This window comes from Schistocerca nitens, chromosome 7 (genome assembly GCF_023898315.1).
Source record: "Schistocerca nitens isolate TAMUIC-IGC-003100 chromosome 7, iqSchNite1.1, whole genome shotgun sequence".
NCBI classification, from domain to species: domain Eukaryota; kingdom Metazoa; phylum Arthropoda; class Insecta; order Orthoptera; family Acrididae; genus Schistocerca; species Schistocerca nitens.
In genome coordinates, this window is record NC_064620.1 from 502,274,936 (window position 1) to 502,290,993 (window position 16,058).

Here is a 16,058-nt window from a genome sequence, read left to right on the forward strand (position 1 = left end):
TCCATTTGCCGGCCACAAACTGATGCTCATACTTTGCTTTGTGAGCTGGGGTGTCATCACTAAAGTGCAACCAGGAACTTGCCTTTCGGTACTCGGGGCGAATTCGCCGAATTCTCGGGCACAAACACTGGAAGACTAAAAAAAACTCGATGTTACCTCAGTGTCCCACTACCATTTTCTGACGAGTGTCAGACACGTAGAGTTGAATTCCCAGCTGCAGAAACGCTTTGACTTTCTACACAGCTGTTCTTGAAGCTTCAAGGATAGTAACGTCGCTGCTCGCTACGAGATAACACTTCAGTTTGGAATTTCACTTAACAAGCAGTCCTAACGGAACTGGGATGCAGGTGCAGTATATACGAAGAATATGTGCCAATCTACAACCTGTTTCGGAGAGAACCGCATGTGAAATTAAAGAAACAAGCAGCTATAACTCATCTGTTAAATTTATACTGGAATTCTCAGTTGAAACTTTAACGATACCGTGAAGATATCCTGCATTGGAGCTCTCAATGGAAATTAATATGAAAACGATGGAAATATCATATTCAGAGCACATATGGTAGAGTATTCCGGAGGCATTAGATGACAGTGGAAAGGTTTCTGATCTCATAATTGGTTTCTTAAGGTACTTGTTGTAGCTCAAAATTTTCAGCTTTCTTCTAGACGCAGTTGATGGTGTGTAGAGGGAGCAATTTCCACTACAGATTACTTTTAATTTAAGAGCGCCAGTTTTCTGTATAGGTCTCAAACCGAAATTTAGCCCAATTTTTGGAAATGAGTTACATATTACACCATGAGCCACACATTATACGAAGTACAGCCAGCTTTTGGGACAAGAGTCATTAAAAATTACCGAAAAATAGTTAGGTGTCATTGTAATAAAATGTAACACACAAACATTCCACACTGTTGACCATTAAATTGTAGTATCATGAAGGAAGCAAGCATCGAATGTCAACATGGCGTTAAGTATAACATATGCTAGGTTATGCAAATAATCAGCATTTCAACACACCTACACCAAACAGTTAGGTCTTACGGCATTTGGATTGTCTACAGGGTGAAAAGTATTTAAACCGACAAACTCTGGGAGGTTGTAGGGGACATCAAAACAAATATTTTTCCCTAATGTCATTTTTTCCTACGAGGGTTATTTAAACCGGTGGAGGCCGTATTACGCTCTTGTTGTTAGAGGGGTATTACGATCTTCAGTTGTTAGAGGGCGTCTTACGCTCTTCAGTTGTAGGCAACTGCTGTCCACCAGTGTAGTAGTGCATTGTCTCTGTTTACTAATGGAGCGATACACCTGGGGTGTACTACGTAGCGGACCACAACGGACGAGCTGCACAGCGGATTTATCAACAACAATATCCTAATCGCCGTATCCCGCATCATACGACCTTTGCTGCTGTGTACCAACGTCTGCGTGAGACCGGGTCATTTAGCACATTACCTGGACAGGGACGCCGTCGCACGGTAAGCACGCTGCAGCTTGAGGAAGCTGTCTCGCAGCATGTGGAGCAGGATGCTTCAATCAGCACTCGTGCAATTGCTCGTAACATGGGGACGAATCAGACGAATGTAAGAACAGTACTTCGAGAGCAATTGTTACGTCCATTTCACTTAGAGCGTGTCCACAACCGGGAACCAGTTGATTATCCACCCAGAGCACAATTTTCGCAGTGGTGCCTGGAAGAGTGTGAAATGCTTCCTACATTTCCATCCTCTGTGTTGTTTACCGATGAAGCAACATTCGGGCGTGATGGAGTCTTCAACATGCACAATTCGCATGTCTGGAGTGAGGATAACCCACATTCCACAGTTACTAGCGCTCATCAAGTGTGGTTATTCGTTAATACGTGGATCGGTGTTGCTGGGGACTGTTTAATTGGGCAGTATCTGCTACCTAGGCCATTAAATGGCAGGCACTATTACAATTCTCTCGCCAGAGCATTGCCAGAATTGCTGGAAGACGTCCAGCTCCCTACAAGGCAATGATTGTGGTTCCAACATGACGGGGCGCCGGCACGTTTCAGTCGTCGTATGCGTCGATTCCTGGACCGACGGTTCCTAGAAAAGTGGACTGGCAGAGGTAGTCCTGTACCATGGCCTGATCGATCCCCAGATATGTCCCCTCTGCACTTTTATGTGTGGGGAGAGATGCGCAACATTGTTTACGTAACTCCTGTTGCGTCAGAAGAGGATCTGGTTGTCCGGATAGTAGCAGGAGCAGGAACAATTCAGGGTACTCCTGGGGTTTTTGCCCGTGTCAGACAGAACATGATCCGACGGTGTAACCTTTTTTCACGTGTCAGTGGAGGCATTTTTTTAAATCTACTGTAACTGAAACTGGCTTGTGTTAATGTTTTGTGTCTTGGTCATAAAAAATGGAAAAGTGTTTGTTGGTTTAATTAATTTGCCGCCAGAGAAATCTTCCTCTACCGGTTTAAATACTCCGCATAGGAGAAAATGACAGTAGGGAAAAATATTTGTTTTGATGTCCCCTACAACCTCCCAGAGTTTGTCGGTTTAAATACTTTTCATCCTGAATATGAGGAGTGAATTTTCATTTAGAATTTCTATACTAAAGTAGCTTGCTTAGAAACATTTACTGCAACAGTTCAGAACTCAACACCGGCAGAATTGTGTTTTATCGATACTCACTGCGGTTACCACTCATTCTTTCACATACATCATCATTTTTCAAAGACACTCGTGTGAACACATATGTCTCCCCTCGGCTTCGCCACATTCATCGACCACATGTTCCTGTATCGCGTGCACGTTTCAACTGATATGTAAAAATGCTAACGCCCCTAAATGTCCTCATTGCCAGTAATTTTAGGCATTATGTTGAGGTAAGCGTGGAGTTCTCACCACTACTGGACTTCTTGTATCATTATCCGTTCGTATTAAGTTCGCGCTAGTGTCTGTCGTATGAAGGATGGAAAGCGGAAAGGCACTCCATCGTGCATAACCAACACCGGTTGTCTTAAACGTGGCCAGATTTCCGCGCAGCACATGTTAATTTTTCGTGCAATATTTCCCGTCATTCACAATTCCTGCCCATACAATGATTCTGAAGCGAAACTGTTGCCTCACTTCGACAATCACCAAGCATTTGTTGCATCAGCATATGCCAATTCAGGACAGTCAGCACTCCATCTTAGACCACATCGGCGGAACGGTAATCTCGCATGCTGATTTTGTTGCCTGATAGCTTTCATATGTTAGAAATGATGTAGGTAACGTAACGTGATTCGTGCATCGATAGCCAAGGCGGTTAAGACGATCGCTCGAGTAAAGCGGAAACCCCGGTTTCGAGTCCCAGTCCTATACAAATTTTCATTGTCGTCATGCCATTACACAGTCGATGGTGCAGTTGCGAATATAGATCCCGCATGTCAGATGATGTAGAGAAAAGATTCGGAAATCACAATATATGAAATTATTTTACTGCAACTTTATTCATACATGTCCCATATTGGAAAAAACCCTGAAAATATGTAGGATTTTCCTGGTAGTTTTCGTCACAGTGGAAGATATGAACATTGCGGTCCATGAAGATTCTGACTGTTGGATGTTTGTTATCTCACAACAAGAGTTAGAAACATAAAACATCTGTAAACAGTGGGTATACCATGAACGAAAAGAAAGGAAACGATGACGTACACAATACATAAATATTTGACTATGCGAGTAGATGCAGGTAAACAGAAAACAGTGTGTCTGCGAATAGGAAAGTGGTATGCGTTGTCACACTGTGTCAATAGTTGACTCGCTGTTTTCAAAGCTTCAGACCTTCCATGAGTTTCACAAATCTTCAAGTAAAACTTTGACATCTCTTTGGCACTTTTCTATTTTCCTTATCTATTCCTTGTGTAACTGTCAGACAGTGGCCTTCCGCATATTCTGATATTGGAACATGAGATTGTGGTAATCCTTGTTGGCTCCTAGAGGATCTTGAACAATATATTGTAAGATTTCCATGATTAAGGATTTTTTTTTTTTCACTCGAGCAGATGTAATTTCGATGGATTGCTCACGCGCTGCCTGCGATATGTAAGCTGTAAGAGAACCTCAGACCAGAGTGCAGTGTTGACTGCAGTAGGAACTGTGTTGCAGTAGGAGTAGTAGTAGCGAGAAGTCTGGTGTATCGTGTTGGCTGGGCCGGTCGTGTGGAGCGATGGCGGTGCCTGAGCGTTGTAGTATAAGGTAAGAGCAGCCTCGCGCATGTGTACTATTGTTATATCAAGTCCCATGTAAATAGTTTTAAAAAAATCTCTTAATAATAATCTTTCTTATAAAAATTAACTTTTGACAATTATTCATTTCAGTGTAAAGAATTTACTAATTTCTTCAATCCATGGTCATCCCGATTATTGTAAAGAAAAATCAGTTGCTTCTTTTTATGCATGACAAATCTATCGGCCAGCATTGCACTGGGCTGTGTCAGAAAAATTTCTTATAGGAGCAGATATATATGCGTCATCCGGCGACTTAATTGAGGTAAGAATTTTCATTTTTTATTCAGAATGATCTTTCAGGGCCATGACGCAGCATTTCTGACGTCCAAATTCACCAGCTTAGATTCACAGTCAGTCAATTATTGAAAGGTTGTATATGAGTCAGATTTTTTATTATGAGGTTAGTCACATTGTATTATTGGTATGTTACGGAATTTATTTATTCGGAGGTTACGCTGAATGTGAATGATATAAATAATTATATTTTTTACTGTTGGGGGGTTTGGGAAATTATCTGTTGGGAGGTTATAATATTCTACGGGAAATTTACAGTTCGTGGAGCTGTAAAGAAGCTGTTAGTCTGATCAAGACGGAAGTGATAAATGTCTCCAACCGATGATCGCATTTTCAGGACAGGTTCATCCAGAACATATTTTTCGACTACAAGCCACATACAACTGTAATTGCACTAGGAATACGTCATCTAAAGAGATACTGCACTAAACAGGGCTGACCACACGGAGTCAGGCTTATTCGGCCTACTGGCAGACAGACATCTTGTTACGTATCTTCTTTCCATATCACCATCAGCTTCGCTAATAAAGGACTGCTCTCCATAAGTAAAAACCAGCGCACTTTACTGTCCATAAAATGCCGTTGGTAAGAGTGAAGTATTCCTGTAGCTTTAGCCCACCTGTTCAAGATATACTGGAGATTTTGGTTTAAAATGAAAGGGAGCCATCTACCTCGGAGGGAGTCTAATTGCAACTGAAAGTCCGTTTAACGGGAAGAAAGAGAACTTACTTGCGAACTGATCTCGTGCTTCTCCGTCGTTCAAATATCTACATTGACGGTGCTTCTCTGAGAGATTTATCACCGGACCCACAGACACTATACGAAAAATGTGGAAAAATATGACTAAAACTGAGGAGGGAAGATGATGTACGCCCTTCTGAATCAGAAACTGTGGTACTCTGAAATAATGATTTTTGTCTCCTGCGAACACTGTAAATTAAGAACGAAAGAACATTATCTATTTCACTATCAGAGACTGGCAACAAATTCCCTGATAGTCACGATAAGGATTGGAAGGATCACAGTAGCCAGGTCCGTAATGCACGAGACTTCAGTTTGTGTGAGAAGTCCATATATTACTTGCCATTTTGTTGTCTCCTGAATGGCATTTTACTCTGCGGCGGAATGTGCGCTGACACGAAACTTCTTGGCTGTTTAAAACTGTGTGCAGTAACGGGACTTGAACTTGGACCTTTCTGTAAGGCGGGCAAGTGGCTCACCTACTGTGCTGTCAACACACTACACATGCTTCGCTCCAAACCCCCAAAATCTCCCTTCCGGCTGTGTTTCGTTGTCTGCTCTGTTTAAACACAACTACAGGTTCACAATTTTTACTGTCAGGATGAATGGTGTACTTATACACTCTGATGCAACTTATCAATACGCCCATCTTTTTAATAGTGAGTTGGTTCATTCTGCATGAACCCCAGTCAAATTCAGGACGATTATGCTCTTTTGAGGAGGACAATTACCCAGCCACGTGGAATTAGCCGAGCAGTCTAAGGCGCTGCAGTCATGCACTGTGCGGCTGGTCCCGGCGGAGGTTCGATTCCTCCCTCGGGCATGGGTGTGTGCGTTTGCCCATAGGGTAATTTAGATTAAGTAGTGTGTAAGCTTAGGGACTCATGACCTTAGCAGCTAAGTCCCATAAGATTTCACACACATTTGAACATTTCTTTGAAGAATTACCCAAGTGCAGGATGCCTTCTCACGCTGCCTCTATCGGGGAATAAATCAAGCATGAAGGGATGCAGATGGTCAGCGATGATGTCCACATAGTCTGCAGCCGTCATGGTGCCTTCTGTTCGTGATAGGTTCTGTGGAAGCCCAAGTGAATGCTTCCCATATGATAAAACTGCCCCCACCAGCCTGCGTCTTTGGCACGGTGCACGTTTTGTATAGACGTCCGCCTGGATCACTTGTCTACTGCAATCGTAATCGACGCCATTTTTGGGCCAACACGCCGTCGTGTAAGAGTTGTACGCTACGGAGCCGAAAGTTCTAAAGTGTGAACTAAACACTATGCTACGAAACACTTGAGCCTGCACCAATAATGTCGTCAGATCTGCCAGAGATCTTCGAATACACTGCCTTATTCAGAGGGCAACATTTCCATCCCAGCGTTCTGTGATGAGGCGTGTACATCTTACACCTACTACATGTTTCACCGTTCTTCAAACACTTTCCGTACATGCTCGCTATAGTAACACACGGGTGGTTTCCAGCGTTACCGTTAGCGAAAGTACGTCAGTGGCTTTCTCCATTTGCGTCCCTTATCTTCGCTAGAATGATTCCCCATTCGACTCTGCTCCAGTAACATATTTTCCATTCGGCTCTTTAGTAATTGCACAGCTTTCAAAATAATGGACAGTGGCTGCAGAGAAATAGCTGCAGTTTGTATATGACAGAGCGACTAAATTGCATTAGAAAGCTGTTTAGTAGGCAATAGATTTCCGGTGGTGAATAATAATAAAAAAGTACCAACAGTATTTTAAATTTTTTGCATTTATGCCACACAGAATTTGTGCCTGGGGCATTCGAGGTCACAAAACCATGTTCTGTTTTGGTGTGAGAGAAAAGGAGTAGGTAGGGCATACGGAGAAGGAAGAATGAAACAATCACTACTCTTTCAATCCCAAGATTAATTTCAGATTATTGAAAACAACCCAGAAAGTAATTTCATCACAAAGTGTTATATGTATTAATGCTATACGTTTGCTAGAGTATCTCATTCAGATCATATTATCTGGCTGCGGATACACCGAAGATCATTCAAGTAAATAATCTGTTACTGCTGTAGAAAACAAATTCACAATTCTAGTATTGTTATCTTTACGAGTGTGACATTTTTCCACAGAAAGATGAGGAGTAAAGGAAAGAAAATGTCACTACGAGGACATGGTTATTAAAGGTGAATAGAAATTTCAACACTAGAATGTGCAGCCCAGACTTAATACCCATTTACATGTACTGAACATGTAAAGTAACAAAAAAAGACTGAATGTACTGGGACTGAGAGAGTACTTATAAAAGATACTGCCCCATAGCTTGTAAATATTCAATGAGAGGAAGAGTGAACCACCCGCAGTTGCTACGATGAACCCCATTACTAACGCAAAAAATTTCATCCTCATGCACAAAAGTTTATTATTGTTGCTGATAGTCTGTAACGATTGAAACTAGTCGCATAAATAAAGTGATTCGTCTTAGCAGCCATTGCTGATCAGTGCAACACTTGCAGCGAATTTGTAGTTGTACAGGAACAATCAAATTCCGAAGTTTGTCATTTCTGATTTCGGTTATACAAGCTGTTCCTGCCAACATGAAAAAACTGAGAATCAGCAATACATTGATTTATTTCATGTTGATAAACAAGGACTTTGTTAAGTATTACTGGACAACGTCCTGTTGTTACTGAATATCAGTCGTTAACTTCATAGTAATGATTACAACCTATATTTCAACTTCAGTGCCTCCTTCATTGGACCAGACAGATCGAAGTCGGAAAGTGTGGCATCTGGGCTGTAGAGTGGATGAGGAAGAACAGTCAAATGAAGTTTTCTGAGCTCCTCTCGAGGGTTGACGTGTGCGGGGATTTGCGTTTTCACGTAGAAGGAGAAGATAGTTGGCCTTTTTGGCGACGAACGCTCTGAAGTCAGTTTTTCTCTTTTTTTCTGTTTCCTGAGGCTGCGTGCGGCCGGCTAGCATACAGGAGATCGGCCAGGTTTGTGCGACATTGTTGCGATGATGACAGACGCCTCACCCAACGACTCACCGTGCTTTTGTTCACTGACAGGACAATGTGGACATCTTGCAAGCGATTATGTATATTGTAGAAGCTCTGATTCTCCGCCGAAAGAAACACAGTCACAGGGCTCTACTTGGAACGCACCTCCGTACAGACGTCATTTTGAAGGTTACGTACAGCGCCGCTATATAGGAAACTTCGTTGCATTGCATTTTCAACCGAAAATGGCCGAGAGAAGAAAGTGTTGCATTACTTACTGAATGCCCCTCGTGTATCCTAGCTATTTCTTAATAGTCTGAATATTAATTAGAATGATATACAAATCAGAAAAGAATACCACATGCAGACAAACCTTATCGTAAATATAATGTAGTTTTAAAGACTTGTACGATAACTGACAGTTACTGATAACTGACAAATGTAACTTAAATAATAATTAACTTTAACAGCGATGGCCGATATCTGAAAATCAACGCTTGGCACATGTCTGCGGCAACAACCTATGATTTCTAGGACAAAAACTGTACTGGTTATACCGTTCTTGCTAACAACACCATCACTCCCCAATTTCAGTGCTAATGAAGGCAGTTAATAGGCTTACTTCACAATCGACCTATCAGCCGAACTGTACAGCCTAAACATTCCAGTTTTGTGTCTGGAGAGTAACGGCATATTTCTAAACACGAAAGAGCCTTACAAGTCTTCTTCAGTGATCTTTACTGCGACGTTCTCGTGAGAAAAATAAGTATAAAAATAAGAGAAGCTTAAGTTCTTTGACTGTGATGAGAATTAAAAAATATCCACTGTTAAAGTAATATACAGAATGTAAAAAAAAATGTCGATAAATCTGAGAAGTGTCAGTACTGATCAAAGAAACAAAACCAAGTCCAGTGAACATAAGATAAGCATTCACTCACAGCAGATGGCGACATTTGGTTGGGTTGCAGAATTTAACACAGTCGTTGTTTTGGCCTCAGTTAACAGAGTTGGGAAAATGTTTTGATGTATTTCAATATCTCTGTACCCTGTGTACACATTAGTCCTGCCATTATGAAGTCTGCAGTAAGCTGCGTGGTTCGAGTTGTGTCACACTGCAATTTTACGACAACCTTATGAGGCGTTTCAGAGGTGCTGACTGAGAGGACTTCCATTGTTTACCTCTTGAGGAGCCAGAAAACCTGTGCCCCTACAACCTGAACAAATCTGCCGCAGAACTTAACTCATGGTTTTCTACGAAGTGGACATTTTTTAACGTAGAGGGCCGAGAATGTACCTCACTTCTATTTGCCGAATCAAAGTAGAAATAATTTACGGAAAATCACTTATTGAGTATCATGTCATCATCACTAAAAAGTCGTACAAAACAGGAAAGAAAACATACTGAACAATTCGTACTTAATATAGTGCAGTAAGAGTAAACACAAGAGTGAAGCCACTGGAGAAGCTAGAAGTGCGCTGTAATACATACCTACAGTTGCAATTAGTTTATCAGACAGGAGCAATCACTAAATAGTCTGGTACTATATAATAACTCGAATCACATATCACAAAAGAAACCATCAAGAGTACTGCTACACAGGAAAGCATAAAATCACACTGCCTTTCCGGTGCCACGTCTACTGGGCGAGTTTTCCTTGCTTCAGTGTAAATAACGAACTCTCAAAACATTCGAGACTTCTTGTCAACATTTCTCGTAAAATAATTACACCAAATTGGTAAAAGCTTTTGATTGTTGTGAACACAATGTTGTTTATACTAACCCATATCAGCATAAAGGCCACACATTCACTAGAAATTATAACAATGTTGAAAGTTTTGTCAGGAGATGAACGTTAAGTCGAAATTATTTTGCAGAGTAACGTAACAAAAAATTAATAGCTCAGTTTGGTCGCTCATTGTAAAAGAACATTTTTTTAAGCAAGCAATTTTAAGAAGACTGTGTATACGTTCTGGGTAAGTTGTACAGACATCTGTCCTATATTTTGGATTGCAATAATATCAACTGGCATTTTACAAAGAGCTATTAAAATGTACATGTGCCCTTACAGACTATTGTCATCTCAGTGTATGGTTATTACTAATTAAGTAATATATTTGTCTTTTGGAAAAGTTATTTTATCTGTGAGAGATATAGTCAGACATGATTTGCCTTGACAACACATGTTCGCCGGCCGCGGTGGCCGTGCGGTTCTGGCGCTGCAGTCCGGAACCGCGGGACTGCTACGGTCGCAGGTTCGAATCCTGCCTCGGGCATGGGTGTGTGTGATGTCCTTAGGTTAGTTAGGTTTAAGTAGTTCTAAGTTCTAGGGGACTTATGACCTAAGATGTTGAGTCCCATAGTGCTCAGAGCCATTTTTTGAAAACACATGTTCGCTTTATTGGTGGGAAAAATCACTTCTTTTGCAAGCTGCATCAAACCTGTCTTCGGTGACAAGGTTACGAAGGCAACAAACTCGACTACAGGAACAAACCTTTCTCCTGAGTGAAAGAACCACGCCTACGACTGACACCGGCTGACGTAGGCGACCTAGAAGTAGACCAGTTCTAGGAGTGGACAGTGCAGCAGAGGAAGGCCGCCCACTGTGGCACTGACCCCCGCCCATGTTGCAGTACGATATAAAAGACAGCCGCCTGCGGTCTGCACGTACAGTCTGCTCCCACAGCAACAACCTTATCCACACAGCAACATGAAATTCTTGGTAAGTGCCTGTGTTCTTCTGGAGAGTCACATATAATCAACTCACTGATACAAATGTGTTCTGCCAATAGATCCAAATCACGTAAGAACTTGAGTACTGTACTACAAGGGGTGCCAACACCAACTATAATGACTGAGCTCTTACGAGGACCTTACCACTGCGAATGGATCGTATATGAGAATCCCTGGTTTTTTCATCTACATCTGTAGTCCGCAACCAGACGTGCTATGTTTTTCTTCCTGTTACAATTCCTTGGCGGATGTTTAGCAATAGATATCGTCACTGCACGTCTGCACAAGCCTGAATCATTCTAATTACACTTTCGTTGTCACTATCCGATATGTGAGGAGCAGCAACTAATTTGTTCTCCAACTGATCCTACAAGTTGGGCCCTCAAAATAGTCATAGCAAACGTTTTGGGATGCGTTACGAATTTTTTAACCTTTCATCTTGAGATGTGGATCATTAAGAGGAAACATCCACGCTTAGTAAACAAATCCCAGATGAGCCTCTCATCATTTTCTCTTTATCTTTTCTCCTTATCACCGTTTAATGCAACACAGAAGAGGTCCCACCAACAGAGAAGGAACAGTATTCGAAGACGCTTACAAAACTCTAATTGTTTCTTCTAGCAAAATAATGGGACTTAATTATATTAGTTAACTTATGTAGTGATTAGTTATGAGAGAACTATATCATGGCTGACATAGCGTCTATTTACTCTGCCGTTGTAAGGCAACATACTTGTAGTTCAGGTAGAATTTCGTTGTTACCTACATATATTATGAAGAATTTATACAGAATCCTGATCAGACATCTGTACCTGCCGTAGTCATTTTTTGTTGTAAGCTAATAATGACGTTAGATATATTTCAGAGCCATATTTAAACGTGTAAGATACGCAATCTTGTACTGTTAATTTTCAGACTAGGATGAATAAAGTATTTTAAATTAATGAGAAGTCATTTTCCTGCAGAAATAAGTGTCATTTACTATTTTGTGTATTTCATCTGATGCACCAACAATGCTTCACTGACTTTAACGCAGTACCATGGCAAATAGTTGGCAGAACGTAATTTTGGAAAAATTCCGCAACTACACAAACTGATTTTGACGCCACACCCTCCTCTCTAGAATATGGGGTTTCAACAGATTCCCTATGAGAACTACTTTTTGTCGTTCTGTTCATGACAAGTTCGTTAGATCCGTTGTTCAGCTTCTGTATACGTGACGCAGTATGAAGTTGGAGTGTATAATCGATTCCGTGTTACATCGCTTGAATAACTCCTATTCAGATGTATGTTTTGTAAGCGAATGTGGCCATAGCATGCTTATCTAAATACGATATGTACTGTTGTGAAATCTTATGGTCTCAATCCTAAGAAAAAGTAATTGAAGAGTGTTCAATATTTCGCTTCACGATATCAGGCTGCAGAGCATCTACATAATGGAGTACTGAAGAGTGTTCATTCGAAGTTGTCACTAATCGAATCCGCTTCCGCCAGTTTAAAGAATCCGAACCTTATCGAGTTTCTTGATCAAACAGTGGCGTCTGAGTTACCTTGTGCAACAGAAGGAAGGAGTAAATTTCATAATTTGCAAACGAGTAGAAACTACGTAGTTGAAACCATTACAGTCAATTTTGATCCTGCACGGTGATAGCGAAGAACTTCAAAATCCATTCAAAAGCGCTTGTGTAGAATTCATCTCTTACGTCGATCAGAATCCTAAATATATCAGTGCAATTGAAAACAAACAGGTGTGCTTTAAAACAGCAAGATGTGTCTAATTCAAATTCACTACTGAATGTAGGCACTTAAAAAATAGGTGTATCGGAGTGGACAGCGTCCCCAGGTCTGTTAAGTATTTAAAATATAGTTGCGTACAACATAATGACTATGAGTCGCTTTAGTATTACTTTCTCACAATGAACTGTGAAAATAGTTGCTCATCGACGTCCATCCCTCAGACAGACGAAGGCAGCAGATTAGATTGAGCAGTGGCTGTCGCTAAAATACCCGGGACGATCAAACAGTCTTTTGTTTCACTATTTCCCGTTGCCTCTGTTAGTTCATTCCTTAAACGGTGTTATATCGTCCTTGTATCTGTGCGATGACCGGAACATTATCAGGCCTCGACACTGTTTACATATCTGGAAGCTTCCTAGAGCCTATAAAACGTTGGAGGACCGATAAAATATTACATCATCTTACATGTCAGAACTGAATGGAATACTTGGAGCAGGAAACTAATAGCAAAATATCAAGTTGTTTCCATCCAATTGTGGTCGATCCAGTTTCATGGCTTGCATGTTATTTCACTACTTCAGACTTAAGCACCCAGACTCCATCTCAGGTCCGTTTACAGAAAGGACTGATACTGGGAATACAGCTATATCTGTCAGTAGCTAGCGACAGTAACCAATCGTTTGCAGGATCCTGCGATAGAAATGACTAGTGAGTTTCATTACTTGCTTCTCTACAAGAAGCCTGTTTGGCACCTGTTTCATGTTTTCCTGTTCAGACTTAACCATATGCACTGTCTGGAGTAGACGATTTCAAGTTCAGCTATAATTAGGTTTCTACGTTTCCTTAACTTTCCTCAACTGAATACGAGGCGACTTCTGGCAATCCATGTAACTTGTATTAACGTAACTGAATGTCGTGTGTTCAGTCGAACTAGTCCGATAGAGCAGATAGCACTGATTTGCATTAACATAATGGAGCGCGATTTCTCTACCACGTATGTTTCGGTGCGGATGCACAAATATCATTCGAACCCCTACGGGAATCAAGACTTTGCAAGTAGGAGGTGTGATGGACGAGTGACACTGGAATGCAGCGAGCGATAAGACGAGAATTTGGGTCGGGGGGGGGGGGGGGGGGTCAAGTCCGGGAAGCCGAGACGGTTAAAGAAATTTTCCTAGAGAAGCGGAAAGTTGGGGTTCTAGTCCCGGTCCGGTAAATATTTCAAACTTTCGCCACTGCAATATCGCAATGTCATTTGCAGCTGGTAGTAATGATTTGCCGCCTATTCCCGTGCTCTTTCTTCCTCCTTCCTCTGTTTCAGAAAATCAAGTCGTCAATTCGTTGGAAATAAAACCTATTCACTGGTCAAGAAGCCATTCCAGGACCGCTTTGTGGCGGTTACCTTCGTGCTTGATATCTAACGCCTGTTTTCATGATAACAACCAACTACTTCTGTGAGGTCTTGGTCAAATTGTTGGCACCATTCCATAATGACTTGGCTCGATATTACTTCTGGTCCATATATCACTAGAATTTCATTGTAAATGTGTGTACTATTTAAATGAATTGCAGACATGAATCGTACTGTTCTACAAACTCTGGAGTACGATTCCAGTTACAACGCCGTTTGAGTCGCACACTGTCGTGCACCTGGTCGTATTCCAGGGGAGGTGTGTCGATTGTAAACGCAGAACAAGTGCTCTCTTCTAACAGTGAGATCCTCTTGTTCCTCAATAGTTTTATCTTCGTATATCCATAACTGAAATGGACGATTTGGGACGTCAGCTAGTATAATATATGTTAAAAAATGACGAAATTCCTCCAGCTGTATTAAGGTGTTGGTTTTATTGGCGACCAGTTTCGATGTTGTTACAATATCATCTTCAGGTCCATACTTGTTGACAGCAACTGTATCTGTTTAACACTAGTAATCAGTGGTGAGATAGGCATGTTTTAGGTTCGAACTACATCTGTAGCTTACTGTCGTGTTGCGAGTTAGCAAACCGTTATGCCCCATTTGTTAACGACGGATGGGTGGAAGGTAGCCAAAAGATGTATCGCCGTAGCAATCTGGACAGCCAAGCATAAGATCACTAGACACAAATTCAGTTTAAATAAATTTATTGTGATCAACATTTTCTGAAGAGTTGCTACACTTGTTACAGCCATAACTTGCTATAAGCAGAGGCCTCATCCGACCGTGCATCTATATGCACTGAAAGTTTGCCGGTAGAGCTATCAATAACTTGCAGTAATGGTCGGCACCAAATAGCAATACGCAACTCTCACTTAAGCACAGAACTATAAGTAGAAACAGACAACTGGTCTTAAAGTGGCCGCAGCTTATAACATCGTCCTGTTGGTCCTGGAGTTTCTCCAGCGGCAGCGATGTTCAAGGCGCCGCTCGTGGCACGATCAAGAACCTTCGAAGCGCCGGCTCTGTCAGTATCGTTAAGCAACGAAACTACACGTGCAGTTTGAAGTCCACTCGTAGATGCATGATCTGTTTTAACCCGCTATGGCCTATTTTCCGCCCAAAGCGTTTCTACCAAATTCTGACAATTAAGTCTCGTCCGGCCATTGCTAATTCTCTATGTCCAACAACGGCAAGTAAACCCTAGTGTATGTATTCCTTCATGATCTTGGAGTCGCTGTCCAACCTGTGTCATGAGGCTCCTGGAAATTGTGAGTGCTCCTTAGCATCAGACGTTAACAGATGGAACCCTCTCTTCCCCATTACAATAGTGCGTGATGCTACCTGGGAAATATTATTTCTTTTCGTGGAATTGCTGAGGCCGCAAAGATTATGTTGTTGGTGGTGTAAGTGAGTGACAGCCGAGTCGTGTCTCCTTTCGCAGGTGGTCGTGCTGGTGGCGTGTGTGGCGATGGCGTCCTGCCAGCAGGAGCTGCAGCGCGAGAAGCGTGGATACCTCGGCCTGGGGGCCGGACTGCTGGCCGCCCCCGCCGTAGCTGCCCCCGCTGTGGTCGCTGCCCCCGCAGTCGCCGCCGTCGCTGCCCCCGCAGTCGTCGCCGGCCCCGCCGTCGGCTACGGATATGGCTACCTCGGCGGTGTCCACGGAAGGCTGGTGCACGGTTGAAGCGCCTTCCTCTCTAGCCTCCGTGCGCTGTGTGTCTTTGTTGCTGTGGCCTCATTAAAGCTCCTTTTTGTAATTTAACATATTTAGTTTCTTCTCTCTAAAACACCAGAGTACCTAACTACATCTTAGTATCACGATGTGACATCACCAATGGAGTCAAAAGAAAAAGGCAGTGCCATCGGAATAACCATTAATGACGACACAGTTACGCCAGAGTTCTG

At 42.1% G+C, this 16,058-nt stretch overlaps 1 protein-coding gene across 1 annotated transcript; it reads left to right on the top strand.

Annotated features, from left to right (window-relative positions):
- The first annotated feature begins 10,953 nt into the window (after positions 1-10,953).
- On the top strand, positions 10,954-15,837 carry LOC126195707 (cuticle protein 63-like). The gene is made up of 2 exons (XM_049934336.1): positions 10,954-10,991; positions 15,598-15,837. The coding sequence occupies exons 1-2, from the start codon at positions 10,980-10,982 to the stop codon at positions 15,835-15,837; spliced, it is 252 nt and encodes an 83-aa protein (XP_049790293.1). The 5' UTR covers positions 10,954-10,979.
- The last annotated feature ends 221 nt before the right edge of the window (positions 15,838-16,058 follow it).